Consider the following 15,340-nt stretch of genomic DNA (forward strand, 5'->3'; position numbering starts at 1 on the left):
CTGGGCAGATCAGCTGCAACAACCAGCTTTGTCATTGCAGTGTCAGCACTGTTTCAGGAGTAGTTAATCTATTGTTAAGTAGATAATGATAAACTTAGGTGGCAGCTGAAGCTTGACTATAAGATGTGATAGGGAGAAGTAGCAGATAGGAAAACAAGGATATGGGAACCAGAAACTGATGGTGAACCCTAGAAGGATGTAAGAGGAACAGAAGTGAGCTCATCCAGACAGTTTTGCAAGGAGCGCTCAGTACTATCCCTGTTTCTTTCCTGTCTCTAGAACAAACAAATATTAAAAGTTGTAGTGGAAGATTTTTTTCTTTCTTTCTTTCAAAACAAACAAACAAACCCACATCTCATTTAAAAACTCTCCCCCAGCTTCCCAACATACCTTATTGCTTATCAAAGGCTTTTTGTTCTCTGCAAATAATGTCTGTTTCTCATCTTTTCTTCTGAAAGGCGGGAGGAAGTACATGGAGAAGCCCAACGGGTACTGAGAACATTTTCTGGAAAAAATGAAAAGGAGAGTTCTGGGAAGCAGATGCCTTCCTTCCCTGAAATGGTCCATTACATTCAAGACAAGGTACAATGCTTCTGTCACAGTAAATAACAAATAGATATGTAGTACTCAGGCATGGCATAAGTGTGGTCTTGCCTTCCCTTTGTCTGTTTCCTACAGCTGCCCCAGGAATAAAATTAGTGAAAATCAAAATAAGGACCGCACATAGTATTTCATTGCCAAGATTAACACTCGTCATCACTTCCTGCTGGCAGTGATTGCAAGAGATCCAAGTGTTAAGTAGAGAGACAGATCTTCTAATAAAGGGAATGTTTTGCTTTCTTGCAATTTGTGCAGATGATATGTGGAATGAGGAATCCAGTTCTCAAGGATTATAATCCAGCATGTTTTACAAACACGGTTCCTGAAGGTGCAAGAAGACTACTTTTTATTTGGCTAAAATATTGTCTGTGTTACACACGTCTGTGTATAGGCTTATAAGGAGTAAAGGAGGTGTGGAGAGTCACTGACAATATTTTTTCTTGTGATAGCCTGCCTTTTAAAAAATGTCAGAAGTATGTAATGTTGAAGCACATGTGATTTAGCAAGAGATCTGTGATAGCAAAACTCTTACACCTGAGAGATTTCTTGTGAAATAGATGTTCTGGTGGTGTTGTACTCTGCTAATACTCTGAAGTATTTGAAGTTCTGTCAGAAAACTTGCTTTTTTGCCCAGAATGCTGACTACGTAAGTAGATATAAAAAAATTACGAAACCAAGATTCAGTTTTAGATAACACTCTTAAATTCTGTTGCCCTGTAGTTAATTTTAAAGTTTTCCTTAACATTTATAATGCCACTAAATAATTATGGATCAGTGTAGTTTAATCACTAGTAACAAAAGCAAGAATCACTCAGTCATGGGGGAATTAAAAATTTTTGAGCACTTTTTGGATCTTTATGTGTCCTGAAGGTGTATTTAAAATCCTAGAGGTACAATTATATCTTGAAGTGTGATTTTTCCCATACTATCAATAATCTGTGACATTTGGAGGTGTTTGAGAAGTCTGTATGCATTACCTGACACAACTGGCTGAGATGAAAAATGACTGCATGATTTAGCATGATCCTTTTCTCTTTCTGAAAAAAAAAAATACATGTGAAAGAGTCGGTCCTAATCTGCGGTTATGGGTGGGAAACCATTCCTCAAGAGAGTCACTGTCTGTTCATTAAATCAGGTTTTCTTTAATAATTCTGTATGTCATTAAAGTTAGCATTGCAAAAGATCATGGCATGTTAAAGGGGAGTGAGGATCTGTTTTCTTCTGCAATTGCCTTGTGTGTGAACTCAGGTGCAAGGCTGCTTGACTGACTTGTACACTGATGTGCATGTTGCCTGTTTAATATATACATATTGCTTTTCTGCAACATTTGCAGTGGGTGTCACTTAAAACCTCCTGTTTGGATGTTTTTCTGCTGGCATATTTCTGCTTGTGAAAACTAACATTTACATGGAAAGAAGTTGCTCACTTGCTGCTGCAGCCTTCCGCATAGCAGGTAGAGAGATTCCCTCTGAGTCTCTCTCAGTCTGAGAGGCTCCCCAGACTTGGGGGGCACAGCACAGGGCACCCATCTCCCAGTACTGGTAGAGCTGCCATTTTAAAGCTTTCTTGCTGCCTGTCATGGCAAGAGGCTCAGAGTTTGGAAGTTTGTGAGGTACTTTACTTTTAAATTAAGTGCTTCTTTGTTTCCTGAAAGGAAGAAAGAATGCTCCTTCAGCCTCCCCTGCTATTCTCTCTCATGCATTCAGAGTTTTCACTCTCTGAATTGGTGTAAAGTAGATCAAACTGACTATTACCAAGTACACTGTACCATTTTTATTACAGAGCTGTTACACATTTTCAGTTGTTAAGTGGATGATTAAAACAGTCATATCAGCAAAATTTCACTGAGCTTTCCAACATCTCTGTTGTTATGGGTCTGAATGTTCCACTCCTAACGTATTCTGTTGTTTAGGCCACTCACCGAATGAAAACTCCAGCTAAATATATGACTGGAACTTCAGCGTTACCTTTTAATCCTGCCACATTTGGAGAGGTAATTGTCTGGTTTTATTTCCTCAGATATGTGAACCACTATTTATCTAGAGAATAGTGTAAGAAGGTAACAGGTACAATAAGTCACCCTACATTCTAAAATTCTTCGAAACAGATGTTGGGATTAACTGTCCATCCTTTGTCCTTAAAGGGCAGTCTGAACAAGATTGTCATGGGGGGTTTGGGAAGAATGTTCATGTGAGGGTTGCTCCACTGCTTTCTGCAGCATTCTAATGGAATAGCATTAGATACAGACAGGCAGTTCTGTGCAGAGGTCCCATTATGCTCTTTGGGGCTTTTTTCCTAACAGAGTCTCAGGGTCCCGTGATCTGTAGAAACAAGCTGAGATGGGAAGTGTGATTTCTATCAGCAATGTGTTGGGTTGCTTTTGTACACATGCCAAATTGGTATAGGGTACAGGCTGAACTTCTGCAAGAAGTTACATCAGCTGGTGATAAACCAAAAGTCTGCATATGATTTAATCTTTAGACAGTGATGTTGCATTGTCATGCCTATTGCAGAAAGTGATCCTAAGGTTTGTTACACTTTATATTTGTTACTGTCTCTATTTTAACTTTTCTGTCTATATTTGATAAAAAAAAACTATTCCATTTTGGTTACATTGAATACAGCATATTCTCTGCTCTTTTATTTCCTGCATGGTTTTTCAAGTGCTTATGCATTCAAGATCCTGTGTTTTTTATCTTCTCTACTTAGATAGTTCTCTATCTGCGGATGTGTCTTGCTCACAGTGCGGGTGTGGTGCCAACCTCACAGAGCTTGGCAGATATGCAAGATCATGCTCCAGCCATTGGATGTTACATAAGAAACCTCATGTCTGGCAACCACGTATCTTTCTCTTCCTCCTCCTCCTCCTCCTCTTCAAAAAGTGCAGAAACCAACCCTGTGTATATATATATTGGCCTTCTGCAGCAGCTCTTAGCTAGTGTTGGAGGTAAGAAACTATGTGCAGTCCTGAAGAAATAAGTGTCTTCTCTTACTAGAAATTAGTTGTCTTGTTTTTTGAACTTGGCTTTAAACCCCTTGGCAATCATAGGTTTTAAACACAGACTTTATACTATTTAGTTTAAACTTGTTTTCTTCTGTGCTATTTTGTAGGTGGGAGAAAGCATAGCTGTAAAATTGCAGCATCAGTTGACATAATAGTGTAAAATTATGAAGCCATTGTATATAACAGCTTCTTCAGCTGTGAATGCTGTGTCTTCCTCACTCTGATAATAGCCTATCTACCACAAGTGTAGTCTAAACATTTGAATGTATTTTGAACTAATTGCTACTTGAGTGTTTGCTTTTATTAGAATCCTAATATGCCTGAGAAATATTATTCTTATTATTCTGTATTGTTTGTTATTCCTAGTGATTTACAAATAAATGCCTGAAATGCCTGATACTTGTTTACCTCTTTTTAGCACTGAATGTTACATTGTTGTAAATACTGGAGCTATTTAATAACCTTATTCTTTAATTATTGTTTAGGTTTGCCAGTCATGTATTGTCTTCTAGAAGTTGTTTCAGTGTATCCAGAAAAACTAGCCACCAGATTTGCAGACAAAATGGATTGGATTAAGGTATTGTGAAAACCCCTTTTTTTGGTGTTTTTTTGGGGGGTGGATGGAATTTGGCGTTAGCAAAATCTGGCATATTTCCCGTGGTAAATCAGAGTATTATTTCCGAATATACACTTGATTTGAAATCTGGTATTTCTACTCATAGTCAACACCTCATAAAATGTTGTATGTGCCAGGTCAGGGAAAATTATTTTTTGGTTCTTCTGTATTACTGTTTTTGTTCATTCACTTACATGTTCTAGGTAGTCTGTCAGCTATCCTAGATATGGTCATCCATTTTTTTCTCTGCAGAAGAAAACTGAAGACAACATTCTGCACATTTTTGACAGAGTGAATGTTTTCACTGGGAAGATGTGAATGACTTCCTAGAAGATAAGATTAGTTACATCCCTAGTTGTTTCAGGGACCTTCCTGTGGAGATTTTTTTTTCTATTTATTAACCCCAGACAAAAAAAATAAAACCAACAAAACCCATACACTGGAGTCTGCTTGAGAATAAGCCAAAGGGAAATCTGTGTTCCCTAGATTCTTTTCTCAGGTAGCTCTCTGCTTTTTCATTATTTGCCTCAAACATCTAGGATTTTTGTAGGTCTTACAGGTTGCCATTGCTTTCACTGGGGCAATCTGGCAGAAACAAATACTTAGTCAACTATTAAAAAACATTAGAATGTGTTCTAATAGTTTCTCCTGATGATATCTGTGCTGCAATGTGCTGTATGCAGGTTATCACTTCTCATTTACGTGCAGATATGAAATGCACTCGAGAATACTTGACAACATTGCCCTTTTCAGTATTCCTTATCATTTGTAGGAAACTTTTCTTTGTCCTTGGCCTAGTGTCCATTTGCAGAATTAAGCTTCTAGGGGTAGTTGGTGATAGTACTGAGTTTCAGAAATAGTGTTGTAAATCATATTTCATGTGTTTTTGCCTTGTCAAGTGAAACAAACAGATTGAGGGGTTTGTTAGACATCACATATGTGATCTGATGCTATGTTGAAGTTAACATTACGTTTCATGACCCTGACAGATCATTTCTTGTTTGTTTGTGTGGCTCATTTTGGTTTTTTTGTGGTAGCCCAAGGCACTCAAAGATTTGGGTATGAATTTTTCATGGGAGTGTGTTGCATTATACATCACATTGCTGGTAGAGGTAAGATTATGTCTTAGCAAATTACCCAAAGCTTCCAAAATTCAAATTTTAGTAACTTATTTGGACAATACAAGATCCCAAATTGGGTAATTTTGCTTTGAGAACTGTGATTTCCTGGACACTTTTTTTTGGTCATGGTTGTATTTGAATGGTTAACCCCCTTGAGGTTTTTTAATTCCGTTTGATTAATAAGAAGGGTATGGAAACCTCCAGCATGTCAGGGAAAGTGTAGTGGTTTAGGGTGTAGGTTTTTTTAGCACAGTATGAATGCAAAACATGGAACCTCTTAGCTGAAGACAAAATTCAGCCAAGAGTTTGATGTGCGTAGTTTTGACACAGAACTGGTGGGTGGCCCTCTTATGTCTAGTTGTCTTCTTTCACCAAAGTGCTCAGTGTGTAATGAATGTTTTGTTGAATTGAGGACTGTGTTTCTTATTAAGTAATAATGCTATTGGTTTAAAGTGTGCTTTCTGAATTAAGAATTGTTCATGTATCTTCCTGACAATTGTCTTTGTCTATTGAAGCTCTTTATGAACAGACTGGGTAAGAAGCTGCTTCCATATTTTTTGGCTTGTTTTTTCTTTAAACTCCCACAGAACTTGATGAACACTAACAAAGAGGAAATGCGTGAGCTTGCAGCCCTGTTTTATTCTGTAGTGCTGTCTACCATGTCTGGAGATGAACTTAGGGCATCCTTGGAGCAGCTGATCAAGATGACAAAAGACAACCATGTAACTACCTTCCTTTGTCTGCTTCTTCTTTTTTCTCGTGTCATGTAACTGAAAGGATATTTGAATCTCACCATGTGTCCAGGATGTATTAACCTTAATCTGGGTGTAAAATTAACTAGCTGGCTTCCAGTTGGATGGTGAGAAGGGATTTTTGTTGTAGGTGAGTGCAACAGATCTTGAAATAAATTAATCCCTGAAGCTGTTAAGGTCAGTAGGAGGATTTCATGAAGGCACATCCCAAGCAAAGCATCGTCATGTATTTAATCAGTTTTAGCCAGCTAAATAGCCACATCCCATTGAGTGGTAATGGATCACACTACCTACCTCAAACTGTTTGTCGGTTCTGTTTTCCTGAGCACTCACAGAATCAAGAAAATTTTAAACTTGTTAAATGTTCAGCTCTTCCCCTCCTGAGCCATAGTCGCCTACTGGTCCTCACCTCCTCAGGATCTTGTGCTGTGTTAGGACTGTGCCTTCTTCCCTCATGCCCCACATGGACTGCTCAGCCGGCTCCACAGCTGCGTCTTTACATGCTGGCTTTGCCTGCCTTCCCTTCTCCAGCAGCTCCTTTTGCCTCTCCTTATCCTTATTTCTCCATTTTGCCACTGCAAACATGGAAAAGGAGTCCTGGAAACAAATAGGTCTGGTTTCTGTGCTGGTGTGTCTTGAATCCTGTGTGGGAGGGAAAGAGTAGTATTTCCAGGTTCTGTTTCCCCAAAATGGTTTTGCACCATTTTACATTGCAGGTAACAGGCTGACAAGAAGTGCTGATTGCTTTATGTTGTAGTTAACAAATATGATTTATTTTGAATCTGTGAAAGTTCTGCGTGTGAGCCAAAGCCATATCATTGCTCAGTTTTGTGTAGGGCACAGCTCCTGCAGTCACAAAGCCAGTATAGATGGGTCCCAACCATGGGTCCCACTGCTTTCAACCCCACTCACCCATGTGAGCCATGAAAGAAAAAAAAGCAGGGTGTTCCCATGCCTGTGTGAGTCTGAGTCAGGTAGAGCTCTGACTTACTGCTACTGTACAAAACCACTTGAATTTGTACACCTAGGGGTGGTGATGTTGCTAGTGTCTCAGTAAGAACTGCAGTGTGAATGGATAACTAAAGTGGAGATGGGGGAAAGGTCCATCTTCTGCTGGCTTTGCTGCGGTGAGACCACATCAAGGACCAGTTCCTGGTGGCCAGGCTAGGTTGAGGATGCCATTGTGGCAGCACGATTGCACCGGAGCAACATTTGTAGTGTTAAGAAACAGGAGGTATGAGCTAATCCAAGCTTAAGCTCATGCACCCCTCCCTTTGTTTTGTTTTTTTTCCAGTTAGGTAGCATTTGAGTCTCACAGCCTTGTTTCTCCACAAAATCCTTTTGCTAGAATTCACTTATAGGAATAAACATGGTCATTCAATAGTTCCAGCACCGAATTAGCATTGGAGAAATTGGTGTTCTTGCATTTAATTGTATTGATTAGATTTCACAATTTGTGGCCTGCCAAGCTGTAGAGGCATTACCTTCAGCACAGGCCAGGTCTGAACTCATTCTTAGCCATGCAGATATTGAGTGATTACCCTGTACTGCTCTTTACCAAAGAGTACATTTTGTGCCCTTAGTCTGAATGTGTCTGGTTTTTAAGTAGAGACAGTGTAGTTTGGGGTTTTTTTTGAAGTCTAGTTACCAAAGGGTAGCTTTAGGAATGTGAGTGCTGGTGATTAATTTCTAATCTGTCCTCCTAGATGTCTTTTAAGTTTTGTTAATGAATCTTAAAGAACTCCATTTGTCAGCGAGCACTAACAATATCAAACTCTCTGTTGTTTTATTATGTGTTAGAGCTCTGCATTCTTCAGTGTGCCTTTTGATCTGGCTTGTCCATATGTGTTTTTAAATCAGTGCTTTGTGTGAAATGTTACTTTGAAAATGAGTTTTTTTGCACTGTTGGTGTTGTCTGTAGAGCCCGGAGGTCCAACATGGATCCTTGTTGGCTTTGGGATTTACAGTAGGAAGGTACTTGGCCAAAGGGAAAAGCAGAACAATGGAGCTACATGACATAGAACAGCCAAATACCTCAGTCATGCCGGAACAAGAACAACTTATAAAGTCGACAACAGAGACAATAGGTAACTTCCTGCCTAAGACTTTGCTGCATGTAACAGTTGTTTTTTTCAGTCCACCCCAGGCTGAGGCTTTTTCTGAGATGATCAGCCCATAAACAGTGTAATGTTGAGTTCAATTTTTGTGATAGAATTTACAGCCTGTAAGAATATAATCTGATTAGATGTATGGACATTTCAGCAAAACCTAGGTGGACTTTGTAACTTGCAGACCAAGACAGCACAATCAGGAGTGATACTATTGCCTAGATTCCTCTCAATGTCTCCTTTCACTCCCATGTTTTTCTAACATGATGCTTCCTATCAGCTGTAGAGGAGATTAATGCTTTGCTTCTTGCATAGGTAAAATACAAGTGCCTGTCCACTGCTAAATATTAAGATAAAATCTGAGTCATCCTGGTTTGCTTTTCCCTGTAGGTTCTTTTTTGGACAGTACCTCTCCCTTCCTTGTGGTGGGTGCTTGTATGGCTCTTGGGGAGATTGGCAGGAATGGCCCCTTGCCAATCCCCAATGAAGGAACAGGATTTACAAAGCTGCAACTTGTTGAAAACTTACTGGCCCGAATCCCTTCCAGCAAGGAAACAAATAAGGCAAGATTTTTATACTGTTCTTGTGATTCCTGTTAATTTCTTGGATACCCACTAGGTATATGTATCACATGCCAAACTCAACCTTGTTTTTTAAAGCAATTAGACTTTCTCTTGGCTTTAGTGCATTGGCTAGGGTCTAGGTCTTTCTAATATTGTCTAGCACTGATCACTTGTGCTTTCTGTAGTCATAACTAGGGGATTAAGAGATAAAAATATGAATGGTCTTCATTTTAATTCAAGAAAAATGGGAATATCTTCTTTTACCTGCACATAATCATCAAAGGTAACAGGACATTTGTTCTGATCTGCTTTGGAAAAGAGGTGCACTGATTGATCTAATAAGCCGTTTGCATGTACATCTGATACCTTGAGTGAAACTTCAACAAGGGTGGCAAATAGTGGGTTTAAAGTGCATCTTAGGGACTTACAGGAAGGTTATATGATAGTGTTATTTTTTGTTTTTATTTAAGATGAAGGAACGAGCAATACAAACATTAGGTTACTTGCCAGTGGGAGATGAAGATTTTCCCCACCAGAAGCTACTGCTGCAAGGTTTAATGGATTCTGTGGAGGTGAGACACTATCAATGTATTATCCTTTATACTACAATGAATATTTATCTTCAGGTGTTTTTTATGTACTCTAGAGTCAGATTTACAAAGGGACTTGACTTTTTGTAATAGTGCTTCTGGGTTTTTTAAAACTGCATTGAAATAGAGAGCAGAGACTTGGGGCTGGTAAAAGGTTTTATGCCACAGTTTAAAAACTTGCTAGTCCATGTCTCTGCCTCAGTCTGAGCAAATATTCATTCCCCTTCAAGAGGCTTATGGATTTTTTTTTTTTGTACACTGTATGTATAAAATCTCCAGAGCTTATATTAATGAAGCCTTAGGCCTTTACTTTGGCCTTCAAAAGTACCCTGAAAGTAGGTAATATGAATACTTCTGAACTACATTAGCTAATACAACTCACTTGAATTAGAAGTTTATAGAAATATATGTATCTCTTGTCCATCTGAATTAATTGTTGAAGTACACTGCATTCTTTCACAGTACCTCAGAGCTCCTATACAAATTGCAATATGCTAGATAACAATATTAAATTAAAAAAGGCTTGTTTAGTATCTTTCATTTACAGCTTGTTTTGCCTTTATCCTTGCTGATACTGTCATAGGATTCTACATTGTAGAAGTGGCTGTTGAGTATCAGACAGGCATGCTTTGCTGAATGCTCCAATTCTGATGTGATCAAACATGCAAGAGCCATAGAATTATAGAATAGTTTTGGTTGGAAGGGACCTTAAAGATGATCTAGTTCCAACCCCTCTACTGTTGCCAGGGCAGGGACACTTCACACTAGACCAAGTTGCTCAAAGCCCAGTCCAACCTGACCTTGAGCACTGCCAGGATTGGGGCATCTATGAATGACCTCTTCCAGTGCCTCACCACCTTCACAGTAAAGAATTTCTTCCTAATAATTCATCTGAGCCTACTCTCAATTTGAAGCCTTTAACCACTTGTCCTATCACTATACTAAAAATACTAAAAATACTGACAATACTGTGTACCCATACATCAGAAGATGTTTCTGAGTGCCGTGTTTTTCTCCTGTAATTGCATGGGGACATTACAACTTCCTTTATAAAAGGTGTACTTGAAAAAAACCTACTTGTCTTAGATTGCAGGAAGCTAAGGGCTTAAGTCCCAGAAGCCTGAGCATTTTGTGCTTCTAGAGCATAAGAAAAGCTATCTTGAAGGTACTCAGTGGTTATTGAAACCGGTTCTTACAACATAAAAGTCATCATAAATACTGACAAGAAAGTGGCATATCTTGTTCCTGAGGTCTCAGAGGATAGTGTAAGGAGGACAGGGAAGCAAAACAAGTACTATCTGAATTATTTTAATGTGAAAAAAAGGTTTCTGCATCTTTTAAGACAGCTCTTTAAATACTCCCTCTTATAGTAAAGCCATAGTAATTTTCACTAATCACTATCAGCATCATTTTAACTTCGTTTTATTTTCATTGTATTGAATTCTTTCTTTTCACCAAGTTGAGCTTCTGCAGACACTAGTAAATACTTTGTCAAAAATATGCATTAAAAATGTGGAAATTTTAGCTTTTATTATTCATTTCAGACAGTTTGGCATTGCCTCATTTTCCATCAACTTCATTAGGTCTGAGGTGCAACATAGTCTCAGAAGCTCACCAGGGGAGTGATCTTACTGTAAATTGGTGCTGAGCATTGGGACTGGGAAAGAGACTGTGGTTTTGTGGATTTAGTGCCAGAAGTTTTGGTGTATGCTTCGTTAGTACTGTCAGTGATGCTCTGATGTGTTTCTCAGGCCAAACAGATAGAGCTGCAGTTCACTGTTGGTGAAGCTATTACCAGTGCTGCTGTTGGAACCAGCTCAGTGGCTGCACGGGATGCATGGACAGTGACAGAGGAGGAATATATCCCTCCTTCAGGTAGGTCTTCTAATGCAGGGCTGGGTTGGGAAATGTCTGGGCTAACACCTAGCTCCAACTTAGCTCCAAGTTTCATTTCTGTGGTGTTTGGTTTATAACAGAATACTTAAGAGAGGTTTTGTGGTTATATAGAGGTTATTTGTTATTTTACCTCTTCATGTCTGTCTGCTCAGAGGGCAGAAGACTTCATTCATGGGCTGTTTAAATGGCTGCTTATGTAATTCATTGCCTCCTGTCTCTGTATTTGTTGGTTTTTTTTCTATTTTTTTGTTTGCCATGTTGTGTTAATTTTGGGTTTTTAATACACAAATCTTTTAAAATACCATTTTGAACCCTGAACAGGAAAATAAGGTTATAAAATCAAATTGCAAGTGTTTTCCAATAACTTCAAGTGATACAATTAAGTGAAATTTACATGCAGTAAATGCAGAAATTCTTTTAAAGGACTAAGATTCTGTACCCATTGAAATACAAGTGTGACAAAAGACTAGCTTCAAATCAGGTAACTGTAAATATCAGTCTCAGACCTTCAAACACATGTTTTAATTTTGTGAGAGTGGTCTTATATATGCAGTGTACAGAAAGCTGAGCATGTGGTAAAAATTAAACCTTGCCATTGCTCCAGAAATTGTGAGTCCTAACAAAAAAATAAGTTTTGCCCTGAGTCTTAGACAATGTGAACGGTACCTCTTCTTGGCCACAGGCTCTAAAACATGTTCATGAAGAGTTAGGACGATTCTGTATTTCTGTTATTTATTCTACCATTATTACTTTCCCAGTGACTCCAGTGAGTTCCTGAATAAGCAGAGATTAAGTCACCTGAGTACTCTTGAGCTCATTAGGTTTTTTATTATTTCCATTAAAATGGTTATGGACAGTTCTCAGAGTTCCTCCCCTCCACCTTTATTTTTCATATAGATTTGAAAGTGAATGATGTGGTGCCCTGGGTCCTAGACCTTATTTTGAACAAGCACATCATCAGTCCCAACCCACATGTTAGACAGGCAGCTTGCATCTGGCTTCTGTCATTGGTGAAAAAGCTGAGCACCCACAAAGCAATTAAGGTAAGAAATAAGCCTTTTCCTAATACTGGCTCCTTGTCCCTATTTTTGCTTCTCATCTTGTTTCGGTCCCTTCCTTCCTCTTCACTTCTATTGTCTCTTTTCTCCTCGTGCTGGTACAGTCCTTACTGAGGGTTTTTTGAGACATGGCCTGTCTTTTGTTTCTAGAGGAACAGACAATCTGGCAGATGAACAAGGGTGCTTGTCTCCTTTTGTAAACATCTGACTTGCCTCCAAGTCAGAGTAATCTCAATATAAATAGCTGTTGTAAGATGAAGTAGCACTGCATCCTCCCTTGGGAAGAAGAGTTTAGTATCTGTATAGTGTTTAGGATTTATATTTGAAAAATATTTGAGAGGTCTAGGAAGGGAAGAATAAGAACAGAACTTATGTGTTTCATGGTATTTATCTTTGGTATCTAAGAGCGGTTACAATGCACTTCATGTGCTGTGTATTTTTGGTACGCTTTATGAACCTTATATTTAAAGTGCTTGTCCATAATGAGAAAATACAAAAAGTCCTATACAATCACTGAATAAAACATTGCCAACCAAAAAGGCCTCCATCTGCATAGAGGTACTATGGACTGTGATGGGATCAAGTAACAATTTTGTACTCTGCAGGTATTGATAAAGAGCTTTGGGACAAGCTGCTTGGCAAATGTAAATTTTTATATATAAAACATTGTCCCATATTGCACTCATCTAAACAGTGCACCTTGTAGGTGCAAAACTTACCAGTTTGGGGATGGAGAAAGCCCCATCTGGCTGCAGTCCAGATTTATGATGTATTGCTGCCTTGTATTAAACAAGGGCAGTTCCTATCATAAGTGTAGCTCAAATGGGCAACTCCATTGATACAGTAGCCTCTGTTAGAAACTTGCCTGGAGACCAAACTAAGGATCCAAAATAATGTCCTCTTTTCTCATCTTACAGTCTCATCTCAAGGATATTCAAAGTGCATTTGTTTCAATTCTGTCAGATAGTGATGGTAAGTACTGCTGCATCTTAGAAGTTGTGTCTTTTCATTGGCATTCAGCAGACTGGAGGCAATCTTTCAACAGGCATAAAGTCAACTACACTCTGTCAGTCAGCATTAAAAGATGACTGTAGAAACTTCCCATTTCTTATGTTAATAGGAATTTCTTTTCTAGACATCATGTGCAGAGATAAGAAGCACAACTTTTTTGTGCGTTTCGCTAAAAAGCACACTGCATTTGCCCCTTCAGACTGCAGTAATAGAAGTGATGTTACTTCAGCTCTGTTTTGGGTGGCAGGATGTCTGTCGCAGAGTTCTGCATGAGCAAAAACTCTGAGACCTCTTCAAGCTAGCACATTTTAGCTTACAGTTCTACCCATGGCAGCTAGTGGAAAGAGTGGCATCCAGCAGCCTATGCAAAGCTCACTGAAGCTGAAGAGAGTATTACCACAGTTGATTCCAGGTGTCACTAGTATGTCAGAATACCTATGGCTCTTGGAACTCTTTCTGCTGTTTCAAAACTTGCAGGAACAATAGTTATGTGAAGATGTCACCTAATTTGAAGGGATTTATGCCTTCAGAACAATTTGCAGCTTCAGAATGCAAAGTTTGTGTCATGATAGACTAGATCTGCACTGAAATGGAGAGCTCTGAAGTGCAACAGAGCCATTTGGGCTATGTCATGATTTTGGTAGAACCTTACTTTTGAAATTTGTGTACTGCTTAGTTACATGCTTATCTTGAATTTTGCTTGGTAAAATCTCTTGCAGAGCTTAGTCAAGATGTTGCTTCAAAAGGTCTTGGGCTGATATATGAACTAGGAAGCGAACAGGATCAGCAAGAGCTAGTCACTACGCTTGTTGATACCCTTATGACTGGGAAAAGGTACCGTGAACTCAGAACACAGTGACAGATTACTCTGAGTTATGTGTCTGTTGGAAATAAAATGTGCCTCTTTTTTGTGTGGAAAGAGATGTTTTGGGGTCAAGGGCAAGCCAATATCCATTCACAGAGAGTCAAACTGAACATTTTGTAAATCAGCTTAGAGTATTTTGTGACTGAAGTTGTTCTGGTTTTGTTCCATTCGGCAAAGCTTCAAAATAATATGTCAGTCCTGATTCAAGTGGTTCAAATGGGTTGGAATTTGCTTAGATTTGCTACTTGCTACATTGTGTGATTGCAGAGAACAATGACCACTTGTAGCAACTCCGCGCACATTGTGAATGTTGTGGAAGTGGTGACTTGCTTGTGCTGAAACTCACCTTTTGCTGTTAATGGTCTCTTGTCAGCTTTACTATGAAAAATGCTGGTCTTACAAGACTCATGGCTAGAGATCATGTTGGTCAGTATTGGAAATAATAGACTTCTCCTGTCTAACCTGGTGTAGATTCGGCCACTGAATCATAAAAACCTAGGCTTGGAGTGTAGGAATTCATTGGTTGTAAGGAGGAAGTAAGATGAATGGAAATGATATTATTTCATTTTCAAGTACAGATTTGCTGTCCATTATATGGCTCATGTCTGGACAGAGCTAAAAAGTCATCATTCAGTGTTTTGACTTTGTACCTTTGCACAGCAAAACTCTCACTTGCTGTAATGTCTCCTTAACATTACACATGATGCAGGTTAATGACATTCCTTACAGTGTGTGTAGCTTTGCCCACCTGTATGCTTTTTGTGGAATTGGAACTGAAAAAAAAGTGAAGTTCCTGAGTCGATAAAGCAAAATTACCTGTTCTGTAGTGTGCAGTGTATTCAACTGTAGAGTTTGGTAATGCTGATACTAGACTTCTTTTCTATCAGAGCCAAACATGAGATGACTGGAGAAACCGTTGTATTTCAGGGAGGTCTGAGTAAAACCCCAGATGGGTAAGTTTACTGATAAGTCTCTGACAGAGACACAGTCAGTGCTGAAACAGAATTCCCTAAAAAATCTCCTTCCTGTCATTCCTTCTTGTTCTCTAATTTACTGTAACTATTTCTGTGTAATACAGATGTGCTACTCACATTTCTCTGCCTGCTTTACAGTGTGAATTGAATATAGTTTTAGGTGTTGTAGCATTTGTCTAAAT

General features: G+C 38.9%; 1 protein-coding gene across 5 annotated transcripts in view; it reads left to right on the forward strand.

Moving 5' to 3' along the window:
* ECPAS (Ecm29 proteasome adaptor and scaffold) overlaps positions 1–15,340 on the forward strand; it is a 58,039-nt gene that overhangs the window by 22,568 nt on the left and 20,131 nt on the right. For all 5 annotated transcript variants that reach the window (XR_005255170.1, XM_038123559.1, XM_038123558.1 and 2 more), the window contains exons 16-28: positions 459–582; positions 2,513–2,593; positions 3,310–3,547; positions 4,090–4,181; positions 5,929–6,063; positions 8,015–8,180; positions 8,592–8,764; positions 9,235–9,336; positions 11,106–11,229; positions 12,148–12,293; positions 13,226–13,280; positions 14,039–14,153; positions 15,072–15,137. Coding sequence is in view for 4 of the 5 variants with exons in the window: in XM_038123559.1 (XP_037979487.1) it covers positions 459–582; positions 2,513–2,593; positions 3,310–3,547; positions 4,090–4,181; positions 5,929–6,063; positions 8,015–8,180; positions 8,592–8,764; positions 9,235–9,336; positions 11,106–11,229; positions 12,148–12,293; positions 13,226–13,280; positions 14,039–14,153; positions 15,072–15,137 (1,617 nt within the window). In the remaining variant the exon portion in view is untranslated. The remainder of the gene's footprint in view (positions 1–458; positions 583–2,512; positions 2,594–3,309; positions 3,548–4,089; positions 4,182–5,928; positions 6,064–8,014; positions 8,181–8,591; positions 8,765–9,234; positions 9,337–11,105; positions 11,230–12,147; positions 12,294–13,225; positions 13,281–14,038; positions 14,154–15,071; positions 15,138–15,340) is intronic.

This window comes from Motacilla alba, chromosome Z (genome assembly GCF_015832195.1).
Source record: "Motacilla alba alba isolate MOTALB_02 chromosome Z, Motacilla_alba_V1.0_pri, whole genome shotgun sequence".
Taxonomy (NCBI): domain Eukaryota; kingdom Metazoa; phylum Chordata; class Aves; order Passeriformes; family Motacillidae; genus Motacilla; species Motacilla alba.